The 23,672-nt window shown below is 40.6% G+C and overlaps 1 protein-coding gene, 2 long non-coding RNA genes and 3 other non-coding genes across 12 annotated transcripts; 5 read left to right on the top strand and 1 right to left on the bottom strand.

Annotated features, from left to right (window-relative positions):
- Positions 1-3: 3 nt before the first annotated feature.
- Positions 4-23,197, top strand: KANSL2 (KAT8 regulatory NSL complex subunit 2). 7 transcript variants are annotated; one of them, XM_036458014.2, is made up of 10 exons: positions 4-140; positions 934-1,192; positions 2,489-2,667; positions 3,098-3,212; positions 10,667-10,830; positions 11,046-11,212; positions 11,979-12,075; positions 16,418-16,671; positions 21,711-21,830; positions 22,500-23,197. In XM_036458014.2, the coding sequence occupies exons 2-10, from the start codon at positions 942-944 to the stop codon at positions 22,629-22,631; spliced, it is 1,479 nt and encodes a 492-aa protein (XP_036313907.1). In that variant the 5' UTR covers positions 4-140; positions 934-941; the 3' UTR covers positions 22,632-23,197. The 7 variants fall into 7 exon arrangements, 5 of the variants coding, with proteins under 5 accessions (XP_036313907.1, XP_036313908.1, XP_036313905.1 ...); XM_036458015.2 differs by lacking the exon at positions 4-140 and adding an exon at positions 147-466; XR_004991401.2 differs by lacking the exon at positions 4-140 and having other exon boundaries at positions 21,711-21,925; positions 22,500-22,630.
- LOC118731059 lies at positions 12,165-12,301 on the top strand. The gene has a single exon (XR_004991758.1). It is a non-coding gene; the product is annotated as a small nucleolar RNA SNORA2/SNORA34 family (small nucleolar RNA).
- On the top strand, positions 19,112-21,482 carry LOC123653296. The gene is made up of 3 exons (XR_006743028.1): positions 19,112-19,705; positions 20,002-21,170; positions 21,214-21,482. It is a non-coding gene; the product is annotated as an uncharacterized LOC123653296 (long non-coding RNA).
- Positions 19,769-20,231, bottom strand: LOC123653297. The gene is made up of 2 exons (XR_006743029.1): positions 20,088-20,231; positions 19,769-19,840 (listed from the first exon to the last, which is right to left on the bottom strand). It is a non-coding gene; the product is annotated as an uncharacterized LOC123653297 (long non-coding RNA).
- On the top strand, positions 21,015-21,148 carry LOC118731060. The gene has a single exon (XR_004991759.1). It is a non-coding gene; the product is annotated as a small nucleolar RNA SNORA2/SNORA34 family (small nucleolar RNA).
- Positions 22,165-22,301, top strand: LOC118731061. The gene has a single exon (XR_004991760.1). It is a non-coding gene; the product is annotated as a small nucleolar RNA SNORA2/SNORA34 family (small nucleolar RNA).
- Positions 23,198-23,672: the final 475 nt, after the last annotated feature.

The following is a 23,672-nucleotide window of genomic DNA, read 5'->3' as shown; positions in this document are numbered from 1 at the left end:
AGTGACTTTGGCCAATGGCGGCACACCGCCGTAGGAGCGCTAGCCAATCAGCGGCTGGGAGCCCGGAAAGGCGCGGGGCTGAGCTAGAGTAGCTGACGGGGCCAGAAGGGCGCGCGGCACGGTGCGGCGCGGAGGCGGAGGTAAGATGGCGGCGGTGCTCACGTTAGGTCTTCGCAGTTAGGTTGCGGCCTTGCCCCTTCTGCCCCCTCCGGGCTGCTCCTCTCACTCTGTCAGCGTCGGGGTGGCTCTCCTCCTACAGGCTTCCCGGACCCAGATGCTCCGGTGCCCGGAACCTTAGTACAAAATGGCGCTCTCCCGGGCTGCCGAGGACGGGCTGGAACAGGACGAGCTCTGAGGCGGGTCGGGACAAAGACGGCGTGGAGGGAGGCGGAGGAGGGACGCGGCTCTGTGGCGTGGCTGCCGCCGCTGGGGGCCAGCGCTGAGGCTTCCCCCTCGTGCTGCGGAGGTGCGAGTCCCTGCACTGCTTTTAGCATGGCGGTGAGGGGCGGGGGCGGCGGCGGTGGGGCAGGGGTGGGGGCGGGGGTGCGGTGAGGGGGCAGGGGCGGCGGTAGTGATGGGGTAGAGGTGGGGGTGGTGGGGTAGAGATGGTGGTGGGTAGGGGTGGGGGGTAGGGGTGGTAGTGATGGGGTAGAGGTGGTGATGGCGATGGAGTAGGGTGGTGGTGGGGGTGGGAGTGAGGCTAGGGGTAGGGGTGGGGGTAGGGGTAGGAGGGGTGGTGGTGGGGTAGGGGTGTGGCTGGGATGGGGTAGAGGGAGAAGAGGAGGTGAGGCTGACTCCCTATTGCCTGAGGAGAGAGAGGGAGAGTGTCTCCTGTCTGTCCTTTAGAAAGTTCCTCGCGGTCCGCCCCGCCATTGTGGAGGAGGAATTTTTGACAAGAGTAAGGGCCTTTTGATCTTCTGTGTGATCCTGCAGGGTTTGGTATGAACAGGATTCGGATCCACGTCTTGCCGACCAATCGAGGGAGGATCACCCCAGTTCCCAGGTCTCAGGAGTCCCTCTCTTGTTCCTTCACTCCCCGCCCGTGCTCGCAACCTCGCCTGGAGGGACAGGAGTTCTGCATTAAGCATATCCTTGAAGACAAGAATGCACCTTTCAAGCAATGTAGTTACATATCGACGAAGAATGGAAAAAGATGCCCCAGTGCTGCCCCAAAGCCTGAGAAGAAAGATGGGTATATATGTATAGATATTTTTGTTTGTTCTTTCAGTTTTAAAGTTGGGGTGGAATGCGGTATCATGTGGGCTGGGATGTAGCTACTGAGTTTTTAAGCCCACATGCTTCCAGAATTGGGATTATGAATAATATATCCTTGGAAAAGAAAAAAAAAATTGGTAGAAACTGGGACAAATTGGTGAAAATTGGGATGATACTATTTTCCATTGGATCACTCAGATCTTCTCTTTGGATCTTTTGCTCTTATCTTTAAAGGGATAATCTAGATTTTTCTTAACCTGGGGTCCCTGACTCTTGGCCATTTTTGAACCTTATTAAATAACATGTAAAATGTGTATTCTGGGAAAGGCTTCATAGCTTTCATTACATACAAAGATATCCATGTAGAGTATAACGTGGGTAGAAAATTCTTCATATACCTTTTTAAAATTGTGTGCGACATCTTATTACCTAATATGTGTAATATTGAAGTAAAATGTAGAGTTGCCTTCCAGAACCAATTTTGAAAGATAAAAGTGGATTTTTTTGATTTGTTGAGATGTCAGCATTTTGTAGTCAGGATGTTTTGTTTGGTGGATAGAGCACTAGATTATGCTACCTGCATTTCCCTTCAGTAAAACCAAATGAGTTGATCTTGGACCAGATAAATTACTCTGCTTCACCTTACTTTTAAATATTTGTAAAGGAAGATAATGGTTATTTATTTTATTTATTTTTTAAAATATATTTTTATTTCAGAGAGGAAGGAGAGGGAGATAGAGATTGAAACATCAATGATAAAAGTAAAAAATTGATTGGCTGCCTCCTGCCCGCCCTTTACTGGGAATTAAGCCTGTAACTTGGGCATGTGCCTTTGATTGGAATCGAACCCAGGACCTTTCAGACCGCAGGCCGAAGCTCTGTCCACTGAGCCAAACTAGCTAGGATGAGATAACGGTTATTTTAATTTCCTAAAAGTGATCTAAAGATCAGCGAGTAATGAAAGTTATTGAACTTTTTCCAGAAAGAACTTATCTGAATATGAAATGTTAATTATTTGCCGAAACCGGTTTGGCTCAGTGGATAGAGCGTCAGCCTGCTGACTGAAAGGTCCCGGGTTCGATTCCGGTCAAGGGCATGTACATTGGTTGCGGGCATATCCCCATTAGGGGGTGTGCAAGAGGCAGCTGGTCGACGTTTCTTTCTCATTGATGTTTCTAGCTCTCTATCCCTTTCCCTTCCTCTGTGTAAAAAAAAAACCAATAAAATATATTTAAAAATAAATAAATAAAATGTTAATTATTTGTCTCCTTAGGGTGTCCTTCTGTGCTGAACATGCCCGTAGGAATGCACTGGCACTGCATGCTCAAATGAAGAAGACCACTCCAGGGCCGATGGGAGAAACACTCTTGTGCCAGCTGAGCTCGTATGCTAAGTCAGAGCTGGGGTCTCAGACTCCAGAAAGTAGTCGCAGTGAAGCCAGCCGAATTCTGGGTAAGGATATTCTCTCCTAGAATGAAAAAGGAGGAGGAAAGGTAACAAAGTACTTGCTGGTTTTAGCACAGTGCTTTGAACATACCAGTATATGGTACTTGATAATACAATACTATTAATTCATTGGCAAATTGTTGAGATTCCAGGATTGCTATGTTTATCAATTCTTTTCAGTTTGAAATATAGTGTGTGCTTAGGTTTACTTGCCTGAGTTTATGACTGTTTTCTTCATTGCTGTTTTTATAATACTATCTTTGCTATGGAAGGTAATTTTAGGAAACAAAAATAATTTTGAATTGGACCATGTCCTTTTGAGAGCATGGTTGACTCAGTTTTAAGATTTGGGTTGATTTGTTAAGTAACCTAGTTTTGTGTGGTGAAGGTACAGAGGTGGGAAGTCTTAATGGCTGCTGTCCCTTCCTTGCCTCAGATGAAGACAGCTGGAGTGATGGGGAGCAGGAACCCATTACTGTGGATCAGACATGGAGAGGTGACCCTGACAGTGAAGCTGATAGCATAGACAGTGATCAAGAAGATCCCTTGAAGTAAGTTGTAATTTCACAGAGGCTTTTAAATATTTTATGTAGTTAGTATGTGGAATGTAGTACTGTGTACTGTTATAAAATTAATAACCTAAAAGGGTTGAAGAAAGCTTAGCTGTTTGTGAGCAGAAAGAGATTCTGTAAAAGGGTTATGATTATTCATCATTTCACTTTGAGGCAGGATCTGCTTCTTTTTATTTATTTATTATTATCTGTGTACATATTTTAACTCCCCCCCCCCCCCCCCCCATAGGGATCTGATTCTTTTTTTAGAAGTCTTGTACTTTGGGAAAACGTTTGTATGTTTAATTCTACACCTGAGTAAGTATAGGAGAGAAAATAGGAAATTTGTTGGACATAGGAGGGTTGAGAAATGCTTAAATCAATTAGAGAAGAAGTAATTAATGTGAATGCATTCTTTTGTTAAAATATATTTTTATTGGTTTCAGAGAGGAAGGAAGAGGGAGAGAGATAGAAACATCCATGATGAGAGAGAATCATGGATCGGCTGCCTCCTACAAGTCCCTCAGGGGGGAGCAAGTCCACAATCCTGGCATGTTGCCCTTGACCGGAATCGAACCTGGGACTTTTCAGTTCGCAGGCTAACGCTCTATTCACTGAGCCAAACTGACGAGGGCATGGATGCATTCTTGGCATAAAACTCAGGAATAATAAAGTGATTGTATTTAAAAAACTACCTTTGCAAAGTTACATCAGGGTTTTTTATTTTTTTAAAGAAAAATAAAAGATATTTCAAGAATATCCTTTGGTTTCATGTCTAGGAGAAAGAAACTGATTTATAATAGAAACCAAAGAGTGAGTAATCGGCCTAATTATATCTTGTGGTTTCTCTCTTTATGGAACCCATATTCATGTTAGGAGTTGTAGAAACAAAAACCGTTAAGCATTGCTACTCCTAAGTCTCATATTGCTATGTTTCATGGTTTAGTTTAGTTTGCATTTTTTTTTTCCTTCTCTCTGACTTGTGTCTCTTAGCACTTCCACTGACAATTTAGGTAGAAGGATGTAAATAATAGAGTAAGGAATTTCTAGACTAGAGTGTGTTGAACTTCAATTCTTAGAATTTTCTTCATTACCTTGGATTCTGAGGTTTATTTTAATTTAAGGTTAAATTTTTCTAAGTAGATTTTAATCTATTTCTCTTGAGTAATTTCAGTATAGTTAGCAACTCTAAAATACTTTTTTGGAAAGTCCATCTTGGTAGTTTGAGAAGGAATATTTGTTTTCTAGCAAGATTCTTTCACAGTAATTTTATATCAAGCATATTTTTAACCCTTTGCACTCCGCTGTTCCCTCTCAGGGGACATCGGAATTCTAGCATGTCACTCGGATGTCCCCTCTCAGGGGACATTGCAGTTTATTAGTGATTACGGGGAATTGAGTTAATTCAACGCACGTTTCCGCCGTTAGCGTCGAGTAGCTGGTAGCCAATGTCCAGAATGGTTTGGAGTGCAAAGGGTTAATTTTATTTTTCATTGTACTTCTACAAATGCCAAACTTGTTGCATTGAAGAGGTGTGTGCTCTGTAGGGTCACAATTTTTTTTTTTTTTAATACATTTTATTGATCTTTTACAGAAAGGAAGGGAGAGGGACAGAGAGTTAGAAACATAGATGAAAGAGAAACATCGATCAGCTGCCTTTTGCACACCCCCTACTGGGGATGTGCCCGCAACAAAGGTACATGTTCTTGATCGGAATCGAACCTGGGACCCTTGAGTCCGCAGGTCAAAGCTCTACCGATTAGGGCGGGTCACAATTTTTTTTAAAGGTCCAGAAACTTGATTTTATTATTAGTAATTGAGATCAGTGTCTAGGGGATACTACAGTCATATGAATATAACTTACAAGAGACTACTATAGCAACCAAAATATCAGTTATATGAGAAATATAAGTGTTAAAAGGACTAGACACTCAAAGTTAGTTTATCCTAAAAGGAACATCCAAAGGTCAGGGCAGCGATTAGGCGATGAAATATAAGGCTTTTAAAAATATATATATTTTTATTGATTTCAGAGAGGAAGGGAGAGGTAGAGAGAGAGAGAAACATCAATGATGAAAAAGTCATTGATCGGCTACCACCTACTAGGTATTGAGCCCAAAACTCGGGCTTGTGCCCTTGACCGAATCGAACTTGGGACCTTTCAGTCCACAGGCCAGTGCTCTATCCACTGAGCCAAACCAGATAGGACAAGGTTTTTTTTTTTTTAAGTTCTGTGAGGAACATTATCCAAAATAAGTTTTAGGCTCATTAAAATATGTGCAACCTAGGTACTCGCCCTGACCAAAAATCAAACCTGCAACCTTTTGATGTATAGAACAACACTCCAACCAACTGAACTTCTCAGCCATGGCAGGAATGTCTTTATATAAAAAATATACTTTTATTGATTTCAGAAGGGAAGGGAGAGGGGGAGAGAGAGATTGAAATATCAATAATGATGAGACAGTCATTGATCGGCTGCCTCCTGCACGCCCCCTACTGGGGATCAAGTCTGAAACCTTGGCAGGTGCTCTTTACTGGAATTGAATCTGGAAACCTTTATTTCACAGGCCAGTGCTCTATCCACTGAGCAAAACCAGCTAGGGCAGGAATGTTTGTTTTTAATTATTATTATTTTAATTCCACGTTACAAAAGCAAGTCTGACCTCAATTTAGCTGCTCTCATTCACCACAAACTTTGCCTTTTATGTACCACAATATCCTTGAAAGGCAAAGGGTCCAGGCTTTTCTTTCTATTCACAAATTTAGAGCTCTTTTAGGAATGTATTTTTAAGTTAGAAGTTAAAATTGTTTATCTTTTGTACTTTATTTTTTTTAATTTAATAAATCTTTATTGTTCAGATTATTACAATTGTTCCTCTTTCCCCCCCTCCCCCCCATAGCTCCCCTCCCACCTAGTTCCCACCCCACCCTCTGCCCTTACCTCCCCCCACTGTCCTCATCCATAGGAGTACGATTTTTGTCCAGTCTCTTCCCGCACCCCCCACACTCCTTTCCCCTTAGAATTTTCAGTCCACTTCCTTTCTATGCCCCTGATTCTATTATATTCACCAGTTTATTCTGTTCCTCAGATTTTTAATTCTCTAGTTGGTGTAAGGTTTGAGGCGCAGGAAACTGATCACCAAGGAGTTTTAAAGTAAAGTTTATTCCCCAGTAATGAGCGGGACTCATTATGGAGGTAGAGAAGTCAGAATTGAAGGAATTGGGAGGGGAGATGGACCCAGCCGGGCTGCCACCTGGACATGGAGGATCAGCAGCAGGTAGCTGGTCTGGGGGTCCTTTTAAGGGGAGGAACAGAAGAGGGTTGGACCCAGGGCAGAATAGGAAAGGGTGGGCTCCAGGGCACTTTAGCAGGCGCTGATTGATGGCTCAATGTCTTGGAGATGTCTCTGTGACAGGTGCCAGTAGTGTCATAACTCTGCCCACCAGTTGGGTGGAGGGAGAACCTTATAGTTGGTATATATGCATTTGTTATTCATAATTTTTATCTTTACCTTTTTCTTCCTTTTCTTAATACCTTTTCAGCATATAATACTGCTTTGGTGTTGATGAACTCCTTTAGCTTTCTCTTACTTGTGAAGCTCTTTATCTGACCTTCAATTCTGAATTGTCTCCGCATTTTTGCTGCTTCCCAGAGTTGGTAGGATCTCTTTGTATGCTTGGTGTCCTACATGGCCCAGTGGGTCAGCCTCCTCAGTTACCTGAGGTAGACACTCTTGGTGCTCTCCTTCGTGGACTGCGTGAACAGTCTTGTTGTAATTAAGACTTGATTGTTGTTGGTATCACTGGGAGGAATTGACCTCCAGGCCCATTAGATGTAAGTATCAGCTGTGTCTACTCTGGGATACCTTCTGTATTGGAGACAGTCTTATAGGATCAGACTTGCAAAATTGCAAAAACCTCTGGGCTCAGCTTGGATGGGGCAGAGTCTCAGTGCTGAGCAGACAGTATTGGCTTCCTGTCAGCCCTGCCCTATGAGGCCCCTGGGTCTCAGTGTCCCTTGGTCATCGCTGCAAGCACCTCTAAGAGGAAGCCACCCTCGAGTTTCGCCTGCTGCCAGAGAGTTCAGTTTCTTTCCCAATGAATCTGGATTCCCAGATTCTCGCCTGGTACTGGAGTTCAGCGTAGTGGGGACCTTCCATTTCCCACCCACTAGAGAAAGCCAGCAGTGCACTCAGCAGTCAGTCGTGCGACTCCAGACCTCTGCCTTTTGTGGCACCCCTGAGTTTCCGCTTGACAGTCCATATTCCCCCCCTATAAGCCTGGGTTCCAGGATGTCGCCTGGAACTGGGGTTCAGTGCAGTCAGAACTGGGGTTCAGCGCAGTCAGGAGCTTTTGTCTTCTTCCTGCTAGAGAAAGCCAGCCAGGCCCTCAGCTGCCTGCACTTGTATCTCCGAACCTCAGCCTTTTGCAGCTCCTCTGAGTCTTTGTGTGCTTTCCTCTTTAATTCTATGATAGTTGTAGGATTTCTAGTCAGGCAGCTTTCCTGTGGTTCTGGATGATGTTAATTTTGTCTTTTAGTTGTAGTTTTGAAATTGTTGTGGGGGAGAATCCAAGATGGCTGCTCGGGTAGGCAACTAGCCGCAGCCGCACACAACAATTTCAACAAAATACAACTAAAATATAAAATGGACATTACCCAGAACTACAGGAAAGTCGACTGACTGGAAATTCTACAACAAGAAGCAAGGAGAAAACCAGAAGGAAGCGCGGAGGAGCTGTAAAAGCCCAAGGTACGGAGACACGCGGCGCGCGCGGAGAGGACAGAGCCGGAGAGGAGGGAGGCCGAGTGCCTGGCTGGCGGTCCCAAGCGGGAAGGAGAGAAAAGCTCCGACTGTGCTGGGCCCAGCTCCAACTGCTCTGAACCCCAATTCTAGGCCAGACCCCGGGGACCCAGGCTCATCCATAGGGAGCCGGGCTGTAAGGCGGGACTCCGGGGAAGCGGCGAAAGGAGGTCCCTGAGGCGTGCACACTGCGCGCAGAGAAGGGCCGGCTGGCTGTGCTGAGGGATTGCCCTGATGGGAAGGAGACAGGGGCTCCAGACTGCTCTGAACGCCACCTCCAATCCCATTACCAACTGAACTGAACCCCAATACCGGACTCATAGGGGGAGAGCATAGACAGTTTGGCAGCAGGCGAAAATCGAGGGCACCTTTCTCTCAGAGGCGCTCGCAACAAGTACTGAAGGACCCTGAGTCTCAGGAGTTGCATAGGGCGGGGCTGACGGAAGCCAAGGCTGTGGGCTCCACCCTGAAACCCCGCCCCATCAGGAAAGCTGCCTGCGAAAATGCCTAAACCAAATAGATCACAAACGAAAGAAATGGAGGACAAAAAGCAACTGGATATAGAGTTCAAAACCACACTTATAAGGTTGTTCAAGAATCTCCTAGAAAAGGCCGATAAAATAAACAAGACCTATGAGGATATGAAAAGGGATCTACTAGAAATAATAAGGGATCAACAAGAAATAAAGAATACATTGTCTGAAATAAAAAATATTTTATGGAGTCCTAAAAACAGAATGGAAGATGGCAAGAATCAAGTCAAAGATTTGGAACATAAAGAGCCAGAAGACACTCCTCCGCAGACGCAAGAAGGCCAGAGAATCCAGAAAGTTGAAGATAATGTAAGAAACCTCTGGGACAACTTCAAGCGAACCAACATCAGAATTATGGGGGTCCCAGAAGATGAGAGAGAGCAAGATATCGAAAATATACTGAAAGAAATAGTGACAGAAAACTTTCCCCACCTGGTGAAAGAATTAGACTTACAAGTCCAGGAAGCACACAGAACTCCAAACAAAAGGAATCCAAAGAGGACCACACCAAGACAAATCATAATTAAGATTCCAAGACCAAAAGACAAAGAGAGAATATTAAAAGAAGCAAGAGCAAAGAAGGTAGTTACCTATAAAGGAGCACCTATACGATTGTCAGCTGATTTCTCAACAGAAACCATGCAGGCCAGACGGGAATGGCAAGAAATATTCAAGGTGATGAGTAGCAAGAACCTACAGCCAAAGATAATCTATCCAGCAAAGCTATCACTCAGATTCGAAGGTCAGATAAAGAGCTTCACTAATAAAAAAAAAGCTAAAGGAGTTCATCACCACCAAACCAGAATTATATGAATTGCTGAAGGGGGTTCTTTCAGAAGCGAAAGTAAATAAAGATAAAAATTGTGAACAACAAATACGTAACTATCAACAAGTGAATCTAAAAACCAAGGAAACTAAAAAAAAAAAATCTGAGGAACAATATTAACTATTGAATATAATAGAATCAGAGGTATGGAAGGGGAGCGAACTGTTTATTCTTGGGGAAAAGGGGAGAGGGGGATGTGGGAAGAGACTGAACATAAACTGTGCACCTATGGATGAGGACAATGGGGGGGGGAAAGGGCAGAGGGTGGGGTGAGAAGGGGGGAAAGGAACATTTGTAATAATATGAACAATAAAAATTATTTAAAAGCAAAAAAAAAATAAATAGTTATGGGAGGTAGTTTAGGTGTTTACCCATGCTGCCATCTTGGTTTCTCCCTATTTTTTGTACTCTAATTAAAATATATTAAGATCATTTTACAACAAATTGAGCACTTTTAGGTTGTCCTATTAAGAGGTTTTTCCATATTGTTAGATGGAATAAGAATGTAGATTAATAAATTTTGAGCATTCTGTACCTACTCTTTTTTTTTTAATATGTTTTTTATTGATTTTATACAGAGAGGAAAGGAGAGAGATAGAGAGTTAGAAACATCGATGAGAGAGAGTCATCGATCAGCTGCCTCCTGCACACCCCCTACTGGGGATATGCCCGCAACCAAGGTACATGCCCTCGACTGGAATCGAACCCGGGACCCTTCAGTCCCCAAGCCGACGCTCTATCCATTGAGCCAAACCGGTCCCAGCTGTACCTACTTTTTAAACATAATACAAATAACTGGGGAAAATAATGAAACCTCTTCCCTTCCTCATATGGTGAGATCATGCTAGATCATACATTAGTGTCCATTCTTGGAGATTATTTTTTTATGTAACAACTTGAATGGTAAAATGTATAAAGAGATTTCTACTAATAAGGTGATTGTCTCAACACTGATTGCTGCCGAAACCGGTTTGGCTCAGTGGTAGAGCGTTGGTTTGCGGACTGAAAGGTCCCCGGTTCGATTCTGGTCAAGGGCATGTACATTGGTTGCGGGCACATCCCCGGTGGGGGGTGTGCAGGAGGCGGCTGGTCGGTGTCTCTCATCGACATTTCTGGCTCTCTATCTCTCTCCCTTTCTGTAAAAAAATCAATAAAATATATATTTTTAAAAAAGATTATAAAAACACTGATTGCTTATTAAATATTGTCTAGTATCTAGCCTTTTCTCCTTTTAAACTTGGGTTTTATTATTGTGCTTTTTTATGCATTGCTGGGAATTTTCTATTCCAGACATGCTGGTGTCTACACAGCCGAAGAAGTGGCCCTGATTATGCGTGAGAAACTAATTCGTTTACAGTCTTTGTACATTGATCAGTTTAAACGACTTCAGCATCTGCTCAAAGAGAAGAAGCGACGTTACTTACATAATCGGAAAGTGGAACATGAAGCTCTAGGCAAGTTGCAACAACCTATTGTAGGTTCAACATGTGAACCTACATGTTGGTAGTAGTAGCTACATTTATCTCTGTTGATATCTGGAGTGGAGGAGAGTTTGCTTTTGAAACTGCCTATCTTATGGCCCAATATTTTTCTGTTTACTTGTTAATTTTGAGGCTAGCCCTTGTTTGGTTGCTTGTCAGATAACATCTTGGATGTTGTGACTCTACAGGTAGTAGTCTCCTGACTGGCCCAGAGGGACTGATGGCCAAAGAACGAGATAACTTAAAGCGTCTAAAATGTCTTCGGAGGTATCGTCAGCGCTATGGAGTAGAAGCCCTACTACATAGGCAGCTGAAGGAACGTAGAATGCTCGCCACAGATGGTGCTGCCCAACAGGTAATTTGTGCATAAATTCCTAAGATTTATAAATTTGCTTTCTTTGTAAAGTTAGGGTAATTGTCCAAGCACTGTTGTGTAGTCTTGGCTCTGATATCTGACTGACTGGACGTGGGGTATATTGAAAAGAGCACTTACCTGAAAGTCCATAGACAGAGGTTCCAGCCTCGGTTTTCTTCTGACTAGTACTGTGCCTGCACTGATAGCCTCCCTGGGCCTCTATTCCCATCTGCAAATTGAGGGGTTGCCGCATTCTTTGGTTCAGAAGTTCATCGGTTCAGAAATAGGTACAGGTTAAGCCCATTTTTCTTGGGAATCCTCTTTTAGAAGGCAGGAAAATAGGTAGAATAATAGGAACAATGAATGTTGGGAAGAAAGGTTGATAGGAGAAGTAAGTGATCACTAAATTTTTTTCTCAGGCCCTTGGTCTCTGCTTCAATAAGATTAATTTTATTTTTTGTTTTATTTGTTGAAGTTTCACATAAGTTTACAATTTCGAGAAGGCTGAAAGATAAAATAGTTTGAAAATTATTAGTTTACATTGCACTTTCATAATATGGAGGGATAAGATTCAAATTAGAGTTGATTCATTTGTACATGAGATTTTTACATAGCATTGGAGTATACATATAAATGTTGAATATTTAACTTTTAAAGATGTACCATATATTTTATAACTAAGTACTCCCATACATAATTGGTTGTACGTTCTTTTGTGGGCGTATTGGTTGTGTTTTTTTACTTAATCTGTTTTTCCCCATTTTAGGCCCATACCACTCGTTCCAGTCAGAGGTGCTTGGCCTTTGTGGATGATGTTCGTTGTTCTAATCAGTCTCTTCCAATGACCAGACACTGCATTACTCGTATCTTTTTACTTTGTTCAGTTTGCTAGCTAGACCGAAAGGCTAGTGGGAGACACTGATAGTTGCTTAATTGAGGTCTTTGTTATCCTTTGGCCCTGAATCAAGGCCAGCAGTTTGCTGAAGCTGCTGGTTTCAAGCAGGAGCCTAAAGAAATGTCTTTCTATGGTCTGTTGGCCATTTCAGAACTTAGGAAATGTAATGGTCAATTCATTAGAAAGAAACATCTGAGTAATTGGTGATAGATGTGGGCTAATATTTATTTGTAGTCAACACTGGGGTTCCAGATATAAGAAGTTCCTGATTTAACTTGTTTATTAGAATTATATTGTTAAATCTAGTTACAAAAAAAAAAAAAAAAAAAAAAAAAGTTGTGTGTTTTCTACCAGTAACAAGGACAGTTCTGAAATGTGAGCTTCCTTTGAGTATTACCCTTTTGTACGGTTAGTGCTCTTAACTTGTATTTTCAAATTGGAAACTTAAACTGGAAACTTAACTGTTTCCAAAAATGGGATAATTACTCTCCAGTTAATTTGCCTTTGAACCATCAGAGCATCTTTTGATTCTGCTATTGGACTATATTTATCAGGCTACTAAACTTTGAACTGTTTATTGTGCAAGTACATCTTTATATGAACATTGATTGAGAAAGTGCCTTTTACTATAAAAGCCTTTGTTAAGTATTATGATGTTTAGTAGATGAAAAGCATAAATCTTGCTGGATTTCAGTTCCCTGACAAAAGAAAAAATATTGGAAAGTAAAATATTTTTTCAATAGGAAGAAGAGAACCTTCCCTGGTCTTTTGAAAGGAAAACTGACTTCTGTTCTTTTTGTCAAATCTTTTACCAATTTATTAATTATTGCAACAACAAATATCTGCTAAAGAATTGTTGTCCTTAATGTAAAATGCTTGTGCAAAGTAATTAATAAATGAAATTAAATGCTCAACACTTAGTTGGTTAAAGGCAATCTGGCCAAAACCGGTTTGGCTTAATGGATAGAGTGTCGGCTTGGGGACTGAAAGGTCAAGGGCATGTACCTTGGTTGCGGGTGCATCCCCAGTAGGGGGTGTGCAAGAGGCAGCTGATTGATGACTCTCTCATTGATGTTTCTAACTCTCTATCTCTCTCCCTTCCTCTCTGTAAAAAAAAATCAAAAACATATTTAAAAAATAATAAGTAAATTAAAAAAAATAAAGGCAATCTGGTCAGATTTAAAAAGAAATAGCTGATAGTTTAATAGTGCTATTACTGAAAATAAATGAAATAGGAAATAAAACATGTTTTAATCCATAAATTTGATGCTAATATATATTTTTAATGAGTGAATCTCAAAAGTTGGTGACATTGTGGTGAAATGGACCCTCTAAATACTGCTAGTGGGAATATAAAGTGTTACAGGCTTTTTAGAAAGCAGTTTGACTATTTATATTCTTTACTATGTTACTATCACCTCTGTGAACTTACTTAAGGAGATAATTAAATATAGGACCAGTATTCCATAAAATTTCTGTACTTTGAGGCTTAAATTTTTCAGAGATGGGGAGGAGAAAATTATGATACAACATAAATAGTAATATGTTGTCATTAAACATTTAATAAACTTTATGAATGATATGAGAAAACATTTGATAACAAAAATAGAATATAAGATTCTGTAGAGTGTTTTAACTACATGGAACTAAATACTAGGAGGAAGTTTAATAGAAATGTGACTTTTTGGATGGTGGGGTTATGAATGCCCTTTTCCCTCTGCTTTATACTTCTCAGGCTTTCTTCAGTGAGTTTGATTATAAGGCAAAAAGCCAATTTACAGGTATTAAAGTAGTTTAGATTTTTCTTGTATAATAATACAGGCATGGGGAACCTTTTGTCTGCTAAGGGTTATTTGTATATTTATAACATCATTCATGGGCTATATAAAATTATCAACTTAAAAATTTGCCTGCTATATTTGGTCAAGTATATAATTAACTCACCCCTAATGCCTTGGCAGGGCCAGACCAAATGTTTTCGTGGGCCTTTTATGGCCTGTGGACCGGACGCTCCCCACTCGTTATAGTACTATACTCATAGTTTATTAGAATATTAATATTTTAAAGTTGAAAATGAAATGTATTTGAAAAGAGAAGGAAAGTATTTTTTCTTTTGTGTTCTTTTTCATTTCATAGTTGCCTAAGTCACTTACCCTTCCTTAAGTCCTTATTCCAGAGAAAGATGCGACTGCCTTGGTGACCTGTTAAGTCTTTACCCTGGTCTAATGGATACAGCCCTGGATGAAAGTGAAGGAGATAGGTCAACCATTCCCTTCTCTTTGTCTTTGTTGTCCCCAGCTGAAAGGAAGGGGGGTGGATGAGGATGGGGGAAGGATCTTCCTAGGATATGTGGTATTAAATAAGAGACTTATGAAAGTCCTTTAAGTTCCATGAAAAATATTGTGATTAAAGCATTTAATGGATTAACATTATAAATATTAATAATTTAAATTAGATTGGGTTTTTCTGAAGCACATAGAGGCTGCAAGTCTGTTCCCATTAGATTCATTTGTTTGTTCATTTAATAATTTTCATTTAATATTTATTTTGTACCATTATTCCTTTAGAGTAGAGATTGTTGGGGGGGGGGGGGGGTGTCATTTGACCCATTTGGCAATGTGTGGAGGCATTTTGCTTGTCATGACTCAGATGGAGGTGCTACTGACATCTAGTGGGTAGAGGCCAAGAATGCTGCTGAACACTCTACAATGCCCAGAACAGCCAGTGATGTCATTAGTGCCAAGATTGTGAAATCCTGTCTTAGCATAATGAAAGAAATGGCTTTATTTAAAAGTTTTTGTTTTAAAAATTACAATGTGCATTACATTTTTTAGTTTTTAAAAATTACCTTAATATTTTCCCCCCAATTTATTAATTACACTTGACATTCAATAATCCTGGATACAATCAGTTTATAGAAAATTGTGCTTGCTTTCTTAAAAATAAGTCTAAATTTATGTTTTCTTTTTCTTTTCTTTTTTTTCTTTTTTTTTAATACAATATATTTTATTGATTTTGTACAGAGAGGAAGGGAGAGAGATAGAGAGTTAGAAACATCGATGAGAAAGAGTCATCAATCAGCTGCCTCTTGCACACCCCCTACTGGGGATATGCCCGAAACCAAGGTACATGCCCTTGACCGGAATCGAACCCGGGACCCTTCAGTCCCCAAGCCGATGCTCTATCCATTGAGCCAAACCGGTCTCGGCAAAAAATAAGTCTAAATTTAAAATAATAGGAGAATAACCATACAGTTAGGATTTTCAGAAATGATAACACTTGTGTAAAATGTGCTTTCTAGAGTAACTTGAACTGGAATTTTATCTGATATGATTTCAATTTTGATTCATCCTACAGAGTTTCTTTGTCAACTTGGAAATAATAATCCTTTTCTGCTTTTAGCCTTAACATTGACTGTCCTGTTAGAGCTCCTAGGAGCATTCCTAGATTACTTTCTTTCCGGCCTTTCCTAAAATTATCATCTCTTCTCTTTGGGATAATAAAAGGATTCCCCAGCACTACCTACCCTCCCCCCCCCCCTTCCCAAAAAAAAGGGGGTATGGAAATATATTTTTACTTCCAGGATATAATAGCTAGTCACTATTATTTTGCTTCCATTTTCTCCAGTTCCAGTACTCTGCTGCTTTAAACAAAGCATTTTGTAAGCATTTTGGAAATAAAGTTTAAAAACTTTATCCATCTTTTTTTTATATATATATATATATATATATATTATTGATTTTTTACAGAGAGGAAGGGAGAGAGAGAGATAGAAACGTCAATGAGAGAGAAACATCGACCAGTTGCCTCTTGCGCACCCCCTACCGGGGATGTGCCCACAACGTGCCCTTGACCAGAATCGAACCCGGGACCTTTCAGTCCGCAGACCGACGCTCTACCACTGAGCCAAACCGGTTTCGGCTTTATCCATCTTAATGGAGCAGAAACAGCTTTGTCTCACGAGTCTTGGAAGGGGTTGGTAGAGGCCTCTGCAGACTGTTTACATTTGTCTCTTCTGAGTAAGGGTAGATTCCTAGGATTGTTATTGCTGTTTGCTCAGCACTGTGTTTTTAGATGTCTTATATGGGAAAACAAGATTAGTTTAAATGGCTAGGATCTTAAAATGGAGGTTGGGGACTAGTTTTAAATTACTGATAGAGCTAGAATTAGAAAAATTGCTAACTGCATTTTGTTCTGTGTCAAATGTAACCAATTATCTTGTAGTGCAGACCTTGAGTTTTACATGGCAGCTACCTGTATTTTGTACCTCCCATAGGTCCATTTTATTTCCCTTGACCATTTTTCTGCAGATATTTGTCAGGACACGAATCAGGTTCTCTTCAAATGCTGCCAGGGGTCTGAAGAGGTACCCTGCAACAAACCAGTTCCTGTAAGCCTCTCTGAAGATCCCTGCTGCCCACTGCATTTCCAGTTGCCTCCTCAGATGTATAAGCCCGAGCAGGTACTGTCTGTGCCAGACGATCTGGAAGCCGGCCCCATGGATCTGTACTTGAGTGCTGCTGAGCTTCAGCCCACTGAGAGTTTACCTCTGGAGTTCAGTGATGTAAGTTAGAGAAGTCTACTCTGGTTGGCCTTTGAGGCAAGGCCTTATTTATTAACTAGAGGCCTGGTACACAGAAATTCATGCACTCAGGTGGGGGTGGGAGGGGCAGTCCCTCAGTCTGGCCTGCGCCCTTTTGCAGAACAGGAGCCCTTGGGGAAGTCCGACTGATGGCAGAGAGCGGGCCTAAGCTGCAGTCTGGCCTCCTTCTGTAGGAGGTGACCATTGGAGTGATCAGGGGATGGCATGGACCCCCAATTGCCCCTCCAATTCCACCTGTCGCTGTCCCCTCCCTCTACCCGCTGGCACCTGCCTGCTTGCTGGTTCTGCCAACCAGCCATTTTGCTGTTCGGTCGCTCTGCCATTTGCATATTAGGCTTTCTTTATATAGGATGTTGAGTATAGGTTAGACCTTTGTGCTCAGGAGAGTTGATAAAGTTTTTGAAATGATATATGCATGGTTGTATGTTCATTTAGAGACAGTTTAGATTGGCAGAAATTTTTCTGAGGGAATAGTAAGGAAAATTGTAAACTAAGGGAAGTTAGAAAGTCAAGATTATGGTTGGATTTAGTGTAGCAGGAAATATGCTACCCATCTATTATACAAGGTGAGTGGATTCACCAGCATCTTAATACTGAGTTCTGATAATCTACTCCTGACATTGTGAACTTGTGTTTTGGCTCCATAGTAAGAGTTTCATTTTCAGATTAATGTGTATCACAAGAAATTACTGTAAACTTGGTTACTGTTTTTTCAAATTTGATGTTATTACATAATCCTGTTGTGAATGGACTAGAACAGTAATACTTTATTTATTGATTTTTTTACAGAGAGGAAGGGAGAGGGATAGAGTTAGAAACATCGATGGGAGAGAGATATCGATCAGCTGCCTCCTGCACACCTCCCACTGGGGATGTGCTTGCACCCAAGGTACGTGCCCTTGACCGGAATCGAACCTGGGAACCTTCAGTCTGCAGGCTGACACTCTATCCACTGAGCCAAACTGGTCAGGGCTGAGTATTTACTTTTATATATCCTTTGAAATATGTACACTTTTTCAGCTTGTTTGATTGGCCATAGGACATAAATCCGGCTCAGATTTTGTTTCCCTAGTTAGCAGTATCCTACTATTTGACTTTAGGGAGCAGTTAACATTCCACCTCTCTCTTGGCACTTTGCTTATTAATTTTTAGCCTTCTGGATAAAGATCCTCATTATTAAAGAAAGTTTTTTGAATTTCATAATAAAGGTGTCTTGTGTCTAACCATGGCATGTTTAAGGGGACAAATTTAAATGGAAAATTAGGTGGAAGTAAGGTTTGGATAGCCTCCAAATTTACTAAAAAAGATACACTAGATAATATGTGAAGGGGGGGAATAGCATTAAGAATAAAATGACCTGGCTGGGGTGGCTTAGGGGTTGAGCCACTGGCCTAGGAACCAAGAGGTTATTGGTTCAGTTCCCAGTCAAGGCACATGCCCCAGTTGTGGGCTTGATCCTAAGTAGGGGGTGTGCAGGAGGAAGCCAGTCAGTGGTTCTCTCTGATGTTTCTGTCTTCCCTCTTGCTTCCTCTCTGAAATCAATTGGGGGGGAGGGGGAAATATATATATATATATATATAAAAAGAATAAACTGGCCGAAACCGGTTTGGCTCAATGGATAGAGCTTCGGCTTGGGGACTGAAGGGTTCCGGGTTTGATTCTGGTCAAGGGCATGTACCTTGGTTGCGGGCATATCCCCAGTAGGGGGTGTGCAAGAGGCCGCTGATCGATGACTCTCTCATCGATGTTTCTAACTCTCTATCTCTCTCCCTTCCTCTCTATACAAAATCAATAAAATATATTAAAAAAAGAAAAAAAAGAAAAGAAACTGATTGCAATTTTTTTCTCCATAATTTCTCTTCCTTTTTGGAATTATATTCTGTCAATAGGTGTAGTAAACATGGTTTTTATTATTTCATTTATAATAATATTTTTGTTATAATCCTGATTATAATTGCTATTTATTTATTTATTTATTTATTTATTAAATATATTTTATTGATTTTTTACATAGAGGAGGAGAGGGGGATAGAGAGCTAGAAACGTTGATGAGAGAGAAACATCAACCAGCTGCCTCTTGCACACCCCCTACCGGGGATGTGCCCGCAACCAAGGTACATGCCCTTGACCGGAATCGAACCTGGGACCTTTCAGTCCGCAGACTGACGCTCTACCACTGAGCCAAACCGGTTTCAGCTATAATTGCTCTTTAAAAAGAAAAAATTTCACACAGATCCATGAAATGTGAGAACAAAATATTAAAGATGTGGCTCAGTGGATACAGTGGCAGGCAGCCTATGGACTGAAGGGTTCTGGGTGTGATTCCCGTCAAGGGCACATGCCTGGATTACAGGCTCCATCCCAGTGGAGGGGTGTGCAGGAGGCAGCCTATCCATGATTCTCTCTCGTCATAGATGTTTCTCTCTGTCCCCCTCTCTCTTCCTCTCTGAAATGAATAAAAAAAAAAAAAAAAAATATTGTAAGATGTGATGGTAGGAAAAACCTGATAGTTAAGAAATCTTAATTTTAAAAGATATTAATATATGCCATCAGATCTGTCCATCTTTATATTTGGCACAGATTTCTTAAAGAATATATTAAAAAAAACTTTACTTTTGAGAATCCCAGTGTGTTTTTAAGATAGCTATTTGTAATTGATAATCTATTGTGTTCATAATAGATTTGGTGCACTAGACAATGTGGTTATTATTTTTAATCTTTAGACATAAGTTTTCCAGAAAATTTGAAATAAAATGCAGTTTTAGAAAATAATTTGTCTTCCCACAAATTCTGGATATATTAGTATAAACTTTTGCTGGGGGGAAAATGATTTTTTTTTTTTTAAATCCTCACCGGAGGATATTTTTCCATTGATTTTTAGAGAGGGGAAGAGAGGGAAACACGGAAATATTGATGTGAGAGAAACACATCTATTGGTTGCCTCCTGCACGCACCCTAACCAGGGCCCCGGGCCAGAGAGGATCATGCAACTGAGGTATGTGCCCTTGACCGGAATTGAACCCAGTACCCTTTGGTCCACAGGCCGGTTGGTGCTTTATCACTGAGCCAAACTGGCTAGGGCAAAAAATGATTTCTTAATTATATGAGTTTCACTAAACAGTTTTGTTACCTGTATTGTTTTAAACTTTTTTTTTTTTTTAATATATATATTTTATTGATTTTTTACAGAGAGGAAGGGAGAGGGATAGAGAGTTAGAAACATCGATGGGAGAGAATAATTGATCAGTTGCCTCCTGCACACCTTGTACTGGGGATATGCCCGCAACCAAGGTACATGCCCTTGACCGGAATCGAACCCGGGACCTTTCGGCCCACAGGCCGACGCTCTATTCACTGAGCCAAACCAGTTTCAGCACCTGTATTGTTTTAGATAAATTTCTATAAATTACTAATAACTTTTTATAACTTAATTCAGGGGAGGGCCAGGTATGAGCTGTTAATATGGGTAAAAATTCTGCACAAAAGGCTAAGGCACGATGAGCCTGTCATTCTGGGTATTACACTTGTCTGTTTTCTATGTTTTTTTTGATCCAAAGATGTTTTGCAAATAATAACCTCATAACTTATTCCTATTTTGAGTTTTCTCTGTTTGTTTGTGGTTTTGAGATTAGAACAAAAATGGGTTCTCTCAATGTTTGATACTTTGCGATTAAATATTCTTGTTATGGTAGGCTTTCCTGCTGATTCTTCCCCCCTCCTCTTATTTTAGGTTCCTTTCTCCAAATTTAGTTCTTGTTCATTCTTGAGACTTGGAAACCTTTTGCCTCACTACTTAAATGGGTATTTTTAAATTCCAAGTTAATTATTTGTATAATAAATGTGCATAGTAAAAGAATTGAAGAAAATAGTCTGTTGTCTTAACCATATGAGAACACTGGTTTCTGTGGATATTACATATTTGAAGTGAATATATCCTTTTAGGTATCTGACTATCCTCTTCTCTGTGTTTCTGCTTAAATTAACCAGCTTTAAGTCCAATGTTCTTTACTTACTTTTTTCAACCTTAATTATTTTGAAGATGTGATTCTTGTTTTTTGTGACACACACACCAAAGAAAGGGAAATAATTTTGGACTCGCTAAGACCTGTTTAAGAGCATAGAACTAAGTGTGCTTCTTGTGAAATTAGATTACTGAAAGCATAGAGCCTCTATAGAGTGGTTTGGACATAAGGGAGTACAAACCCTTGGGTAATTTTCACTCTTAGGAGAAGTTAGGGATAGCCTCTTAGAAAGGGGTGACATGCAAGTCTGTTTGACACCTCGTCTGAGCCTTTGCAATGCTTTAGGCCCTGAATCAAGACCAGTGGTTTTTTTGTAGTTGTTGGTTTCAAACAGGAGCCAAGAGCAATGCCTTCCTGTGGTTTGTTGGCCATTCAGGACCCAGTGGGAATAGCCAATTCAATTGGAAGAAACATAGTCTGTAAATATAATATTTTTTTGTTTGTTTACATTTAAAAATATATTTTATTGATTTTTATACAGATGTTTGTTTACATTTAGTTGTTAGGTTTAAGAATCAGGAACTCAATAATTCTGTGGGGATAAGGACTTAACCAAAATAGTATTTTGTAGCTGTTAAGAGAGACTTTGAGTTTCTTTACTTATTCATTTCTCTTTTCTCCCTTCCCTCTTTTGCTCACTGACTTGCTTTGTGGTTGTGAGGACATTAATAAAACAATCTCATATTACCCAATATTTTAAGGCAGTATTTCAGTTTAATTTTTAATTAGACTGATTGAAAAATACTCCTTTTTAAGTAACTGGTGGTCCCTGCTTTATACTTGGCAGCAAAGAAAAAATTTTAGTGCTTTTGGATCTTATCCCATTTGTTGGACGTTTTGGGAAAGTTTTTTTGACTTAAGGTAGGCAAGGGGTAAGGGAAGTGTGGGAGAAGTGCTTTAAGGTTTGCTGAAAAATATGCTAACTAGCTAATTGGTTCATTTGATATTGCTGATAGGCATTTCTCTTTCTTTTCCTAGGACTTGGATGTTGTGGGTGATGGTATGCAGTGTCCTCCTTCACCCTTGCTTTTTGATCCTTCACTAACCCTTGAAGATCATTCAGTCAAAGACAATGCTGAAGGCCCAGTGGATACTTTGGCAAGTGAAGAATAACCCGGCCAGGCTTCCCCCATGTAGCCATGTAGCCAGGCAGAGGTTTCCCCGCTGGCTGTGCTGACATGTACCGCCAGAGCGTGAGTAGGGTTGTCATCACACGGAGACTGTAAAGGTGTCCCAGATGGTTCTCTAGATAGGCTCTTAGAACCTCTGGTGCTCATATCTCAGAGCAGGACACACAGTTAATTAGCTTGACAAGGAATCTAGGTACATTGTTCCTTTTAAGGCAGAGTTCAGCACTGGAATTGTTTTCATCATAGGGTAAGGATGAGTAATGTGATTTGGTTTCTTTCTCTGGGCCTTGGGTGGGATACAAGTGGCCCTGACTGAAGACCAGCACTTACACTATAGCTGTTGGTTTCAAGCAGAGGCCCAAAGGACCATCTTCCTTTGATATGTTGGCTGTTCTGGAAATTCAGCACAGAATGGCTGTTTCACTTGGAAGAAACAACCCACAGCTCTCCCTCCCATTGGGAGAATCTTAGGAATGCTTCAAGTAATGACAAGTATGGGGAAGAGCAACTGCCCAGTATTATTTTATTTCTGCTGTCTTGTTCTTGTTGCTATGATATATGGGCATTGATAAGTCAGATTCATGCTTTTCAGATCACAACAAATGGATTTGTAACCAAAGTAACTTTCTTTTAACAGGGCCAGATGCAGATGGCTGGAGATGGGTGCAGATTGCAGGGATCTCGAAACTCTGAAAAAGCCTCTGCACCATTGCCTCAGAGTGGAGTGACTACTGCAAATGGGAAGCCAGAACACAGTTCTATGAGTTGATAGTTTGTTTTGGGAACCATTTGACTTTGGAGGATTTGAATTTCTTGTTATTTAAACAAGTATTTCTGACCTCTCTAAAGGACAACCTAGACTACTATGTTTTCCTTCTGGGTTACTGAGTGCTATAGTCAAACATACACCAAACTTTGGGGGAAGGGACCAGTAGTAGTGTCTAAAAGTTGTGTCTTCCCACTCTGGGCAAGTAAGAAAGATAGGTGATACTTGTCAGAGCTGCTGAGATCGAGCAAGTATTTGGGACTCTGTGCTCTGAGGAGAGACATCTTGGTAAGGGGGTTTCCAAAGTCTTTAAGTGGATATTGATGGACCCAATGTTTGGCCATTGCTATCTAGCAGCTTGTGTTTTAGCCTTTTCTCACCTCTCACCTAACTGGGGAATCTGAACTCCCTTCTACTGTAACTTCAGAAAATAAGCCCACAGGACTGGGTCCTCAACTGTCCATCTTCAAACTATGTAAATTTCTGCAGTGACTATCCTAATGTAAGATGCCATAAAAAGTTATTGTATATAGTTTCTATTAAATGTTAAAATGTTATGAAAATATAAATCACTTGAATGTATGTGTTATTTGTATTTGAGAGTGCACACACACACACATTTGGGTGGTGATCCTTAGGGAGCTGTTTCTTATGGGAAAGGGAAAATAGGACAAGATATATTTCCATCCCAAGAAGTAAATATACTTTCAGTAACATACTTTAGTTTTGGTTTGCAGGATAAGATAAAGATTTGTTAGAAGTAAACGGAAAGGAGTAGGACCTCCCTATTAAAGCTTACCAGTTCCAGATATTTTCCTTTTCACTCCTCTGTGCCCCCTACTTCTCCCATTTCTCCCTCACAATGCCTGACTATCATTTTAAAATTCTCTAGGACTAGGAATGTATATCCATAAATACGTATCTTTAACCATCTGTCTTCTATGTCAATTTCTGTATGTAAATTGCATATGTATTAGGTCTAGTAATAATGTCGTTTTCTAATACTTTTTAAAATCGAATTTATTTAAACAATACAACAAAATT

Source organism: Pipistrellus kuhlii, unplaced genomic scaffold, assembly GCF_014108245.1.
Source record: "Pipistrellus kuhlii isolate mPipKuh1 unplaced genomic scaffold, mPipKuh1.p scaffold_m20_p_3, whole genome shotgun sequence".
NCBI lineage: Eukaryota > Metazoa > Chordata > Mammalia > Chiroptera > Vespertilionidae > Pipistrellus > Pipistrellus kuhlii.
This window is presented reverse-complemented; position numbering and strand designations above follow the sequence as displayed.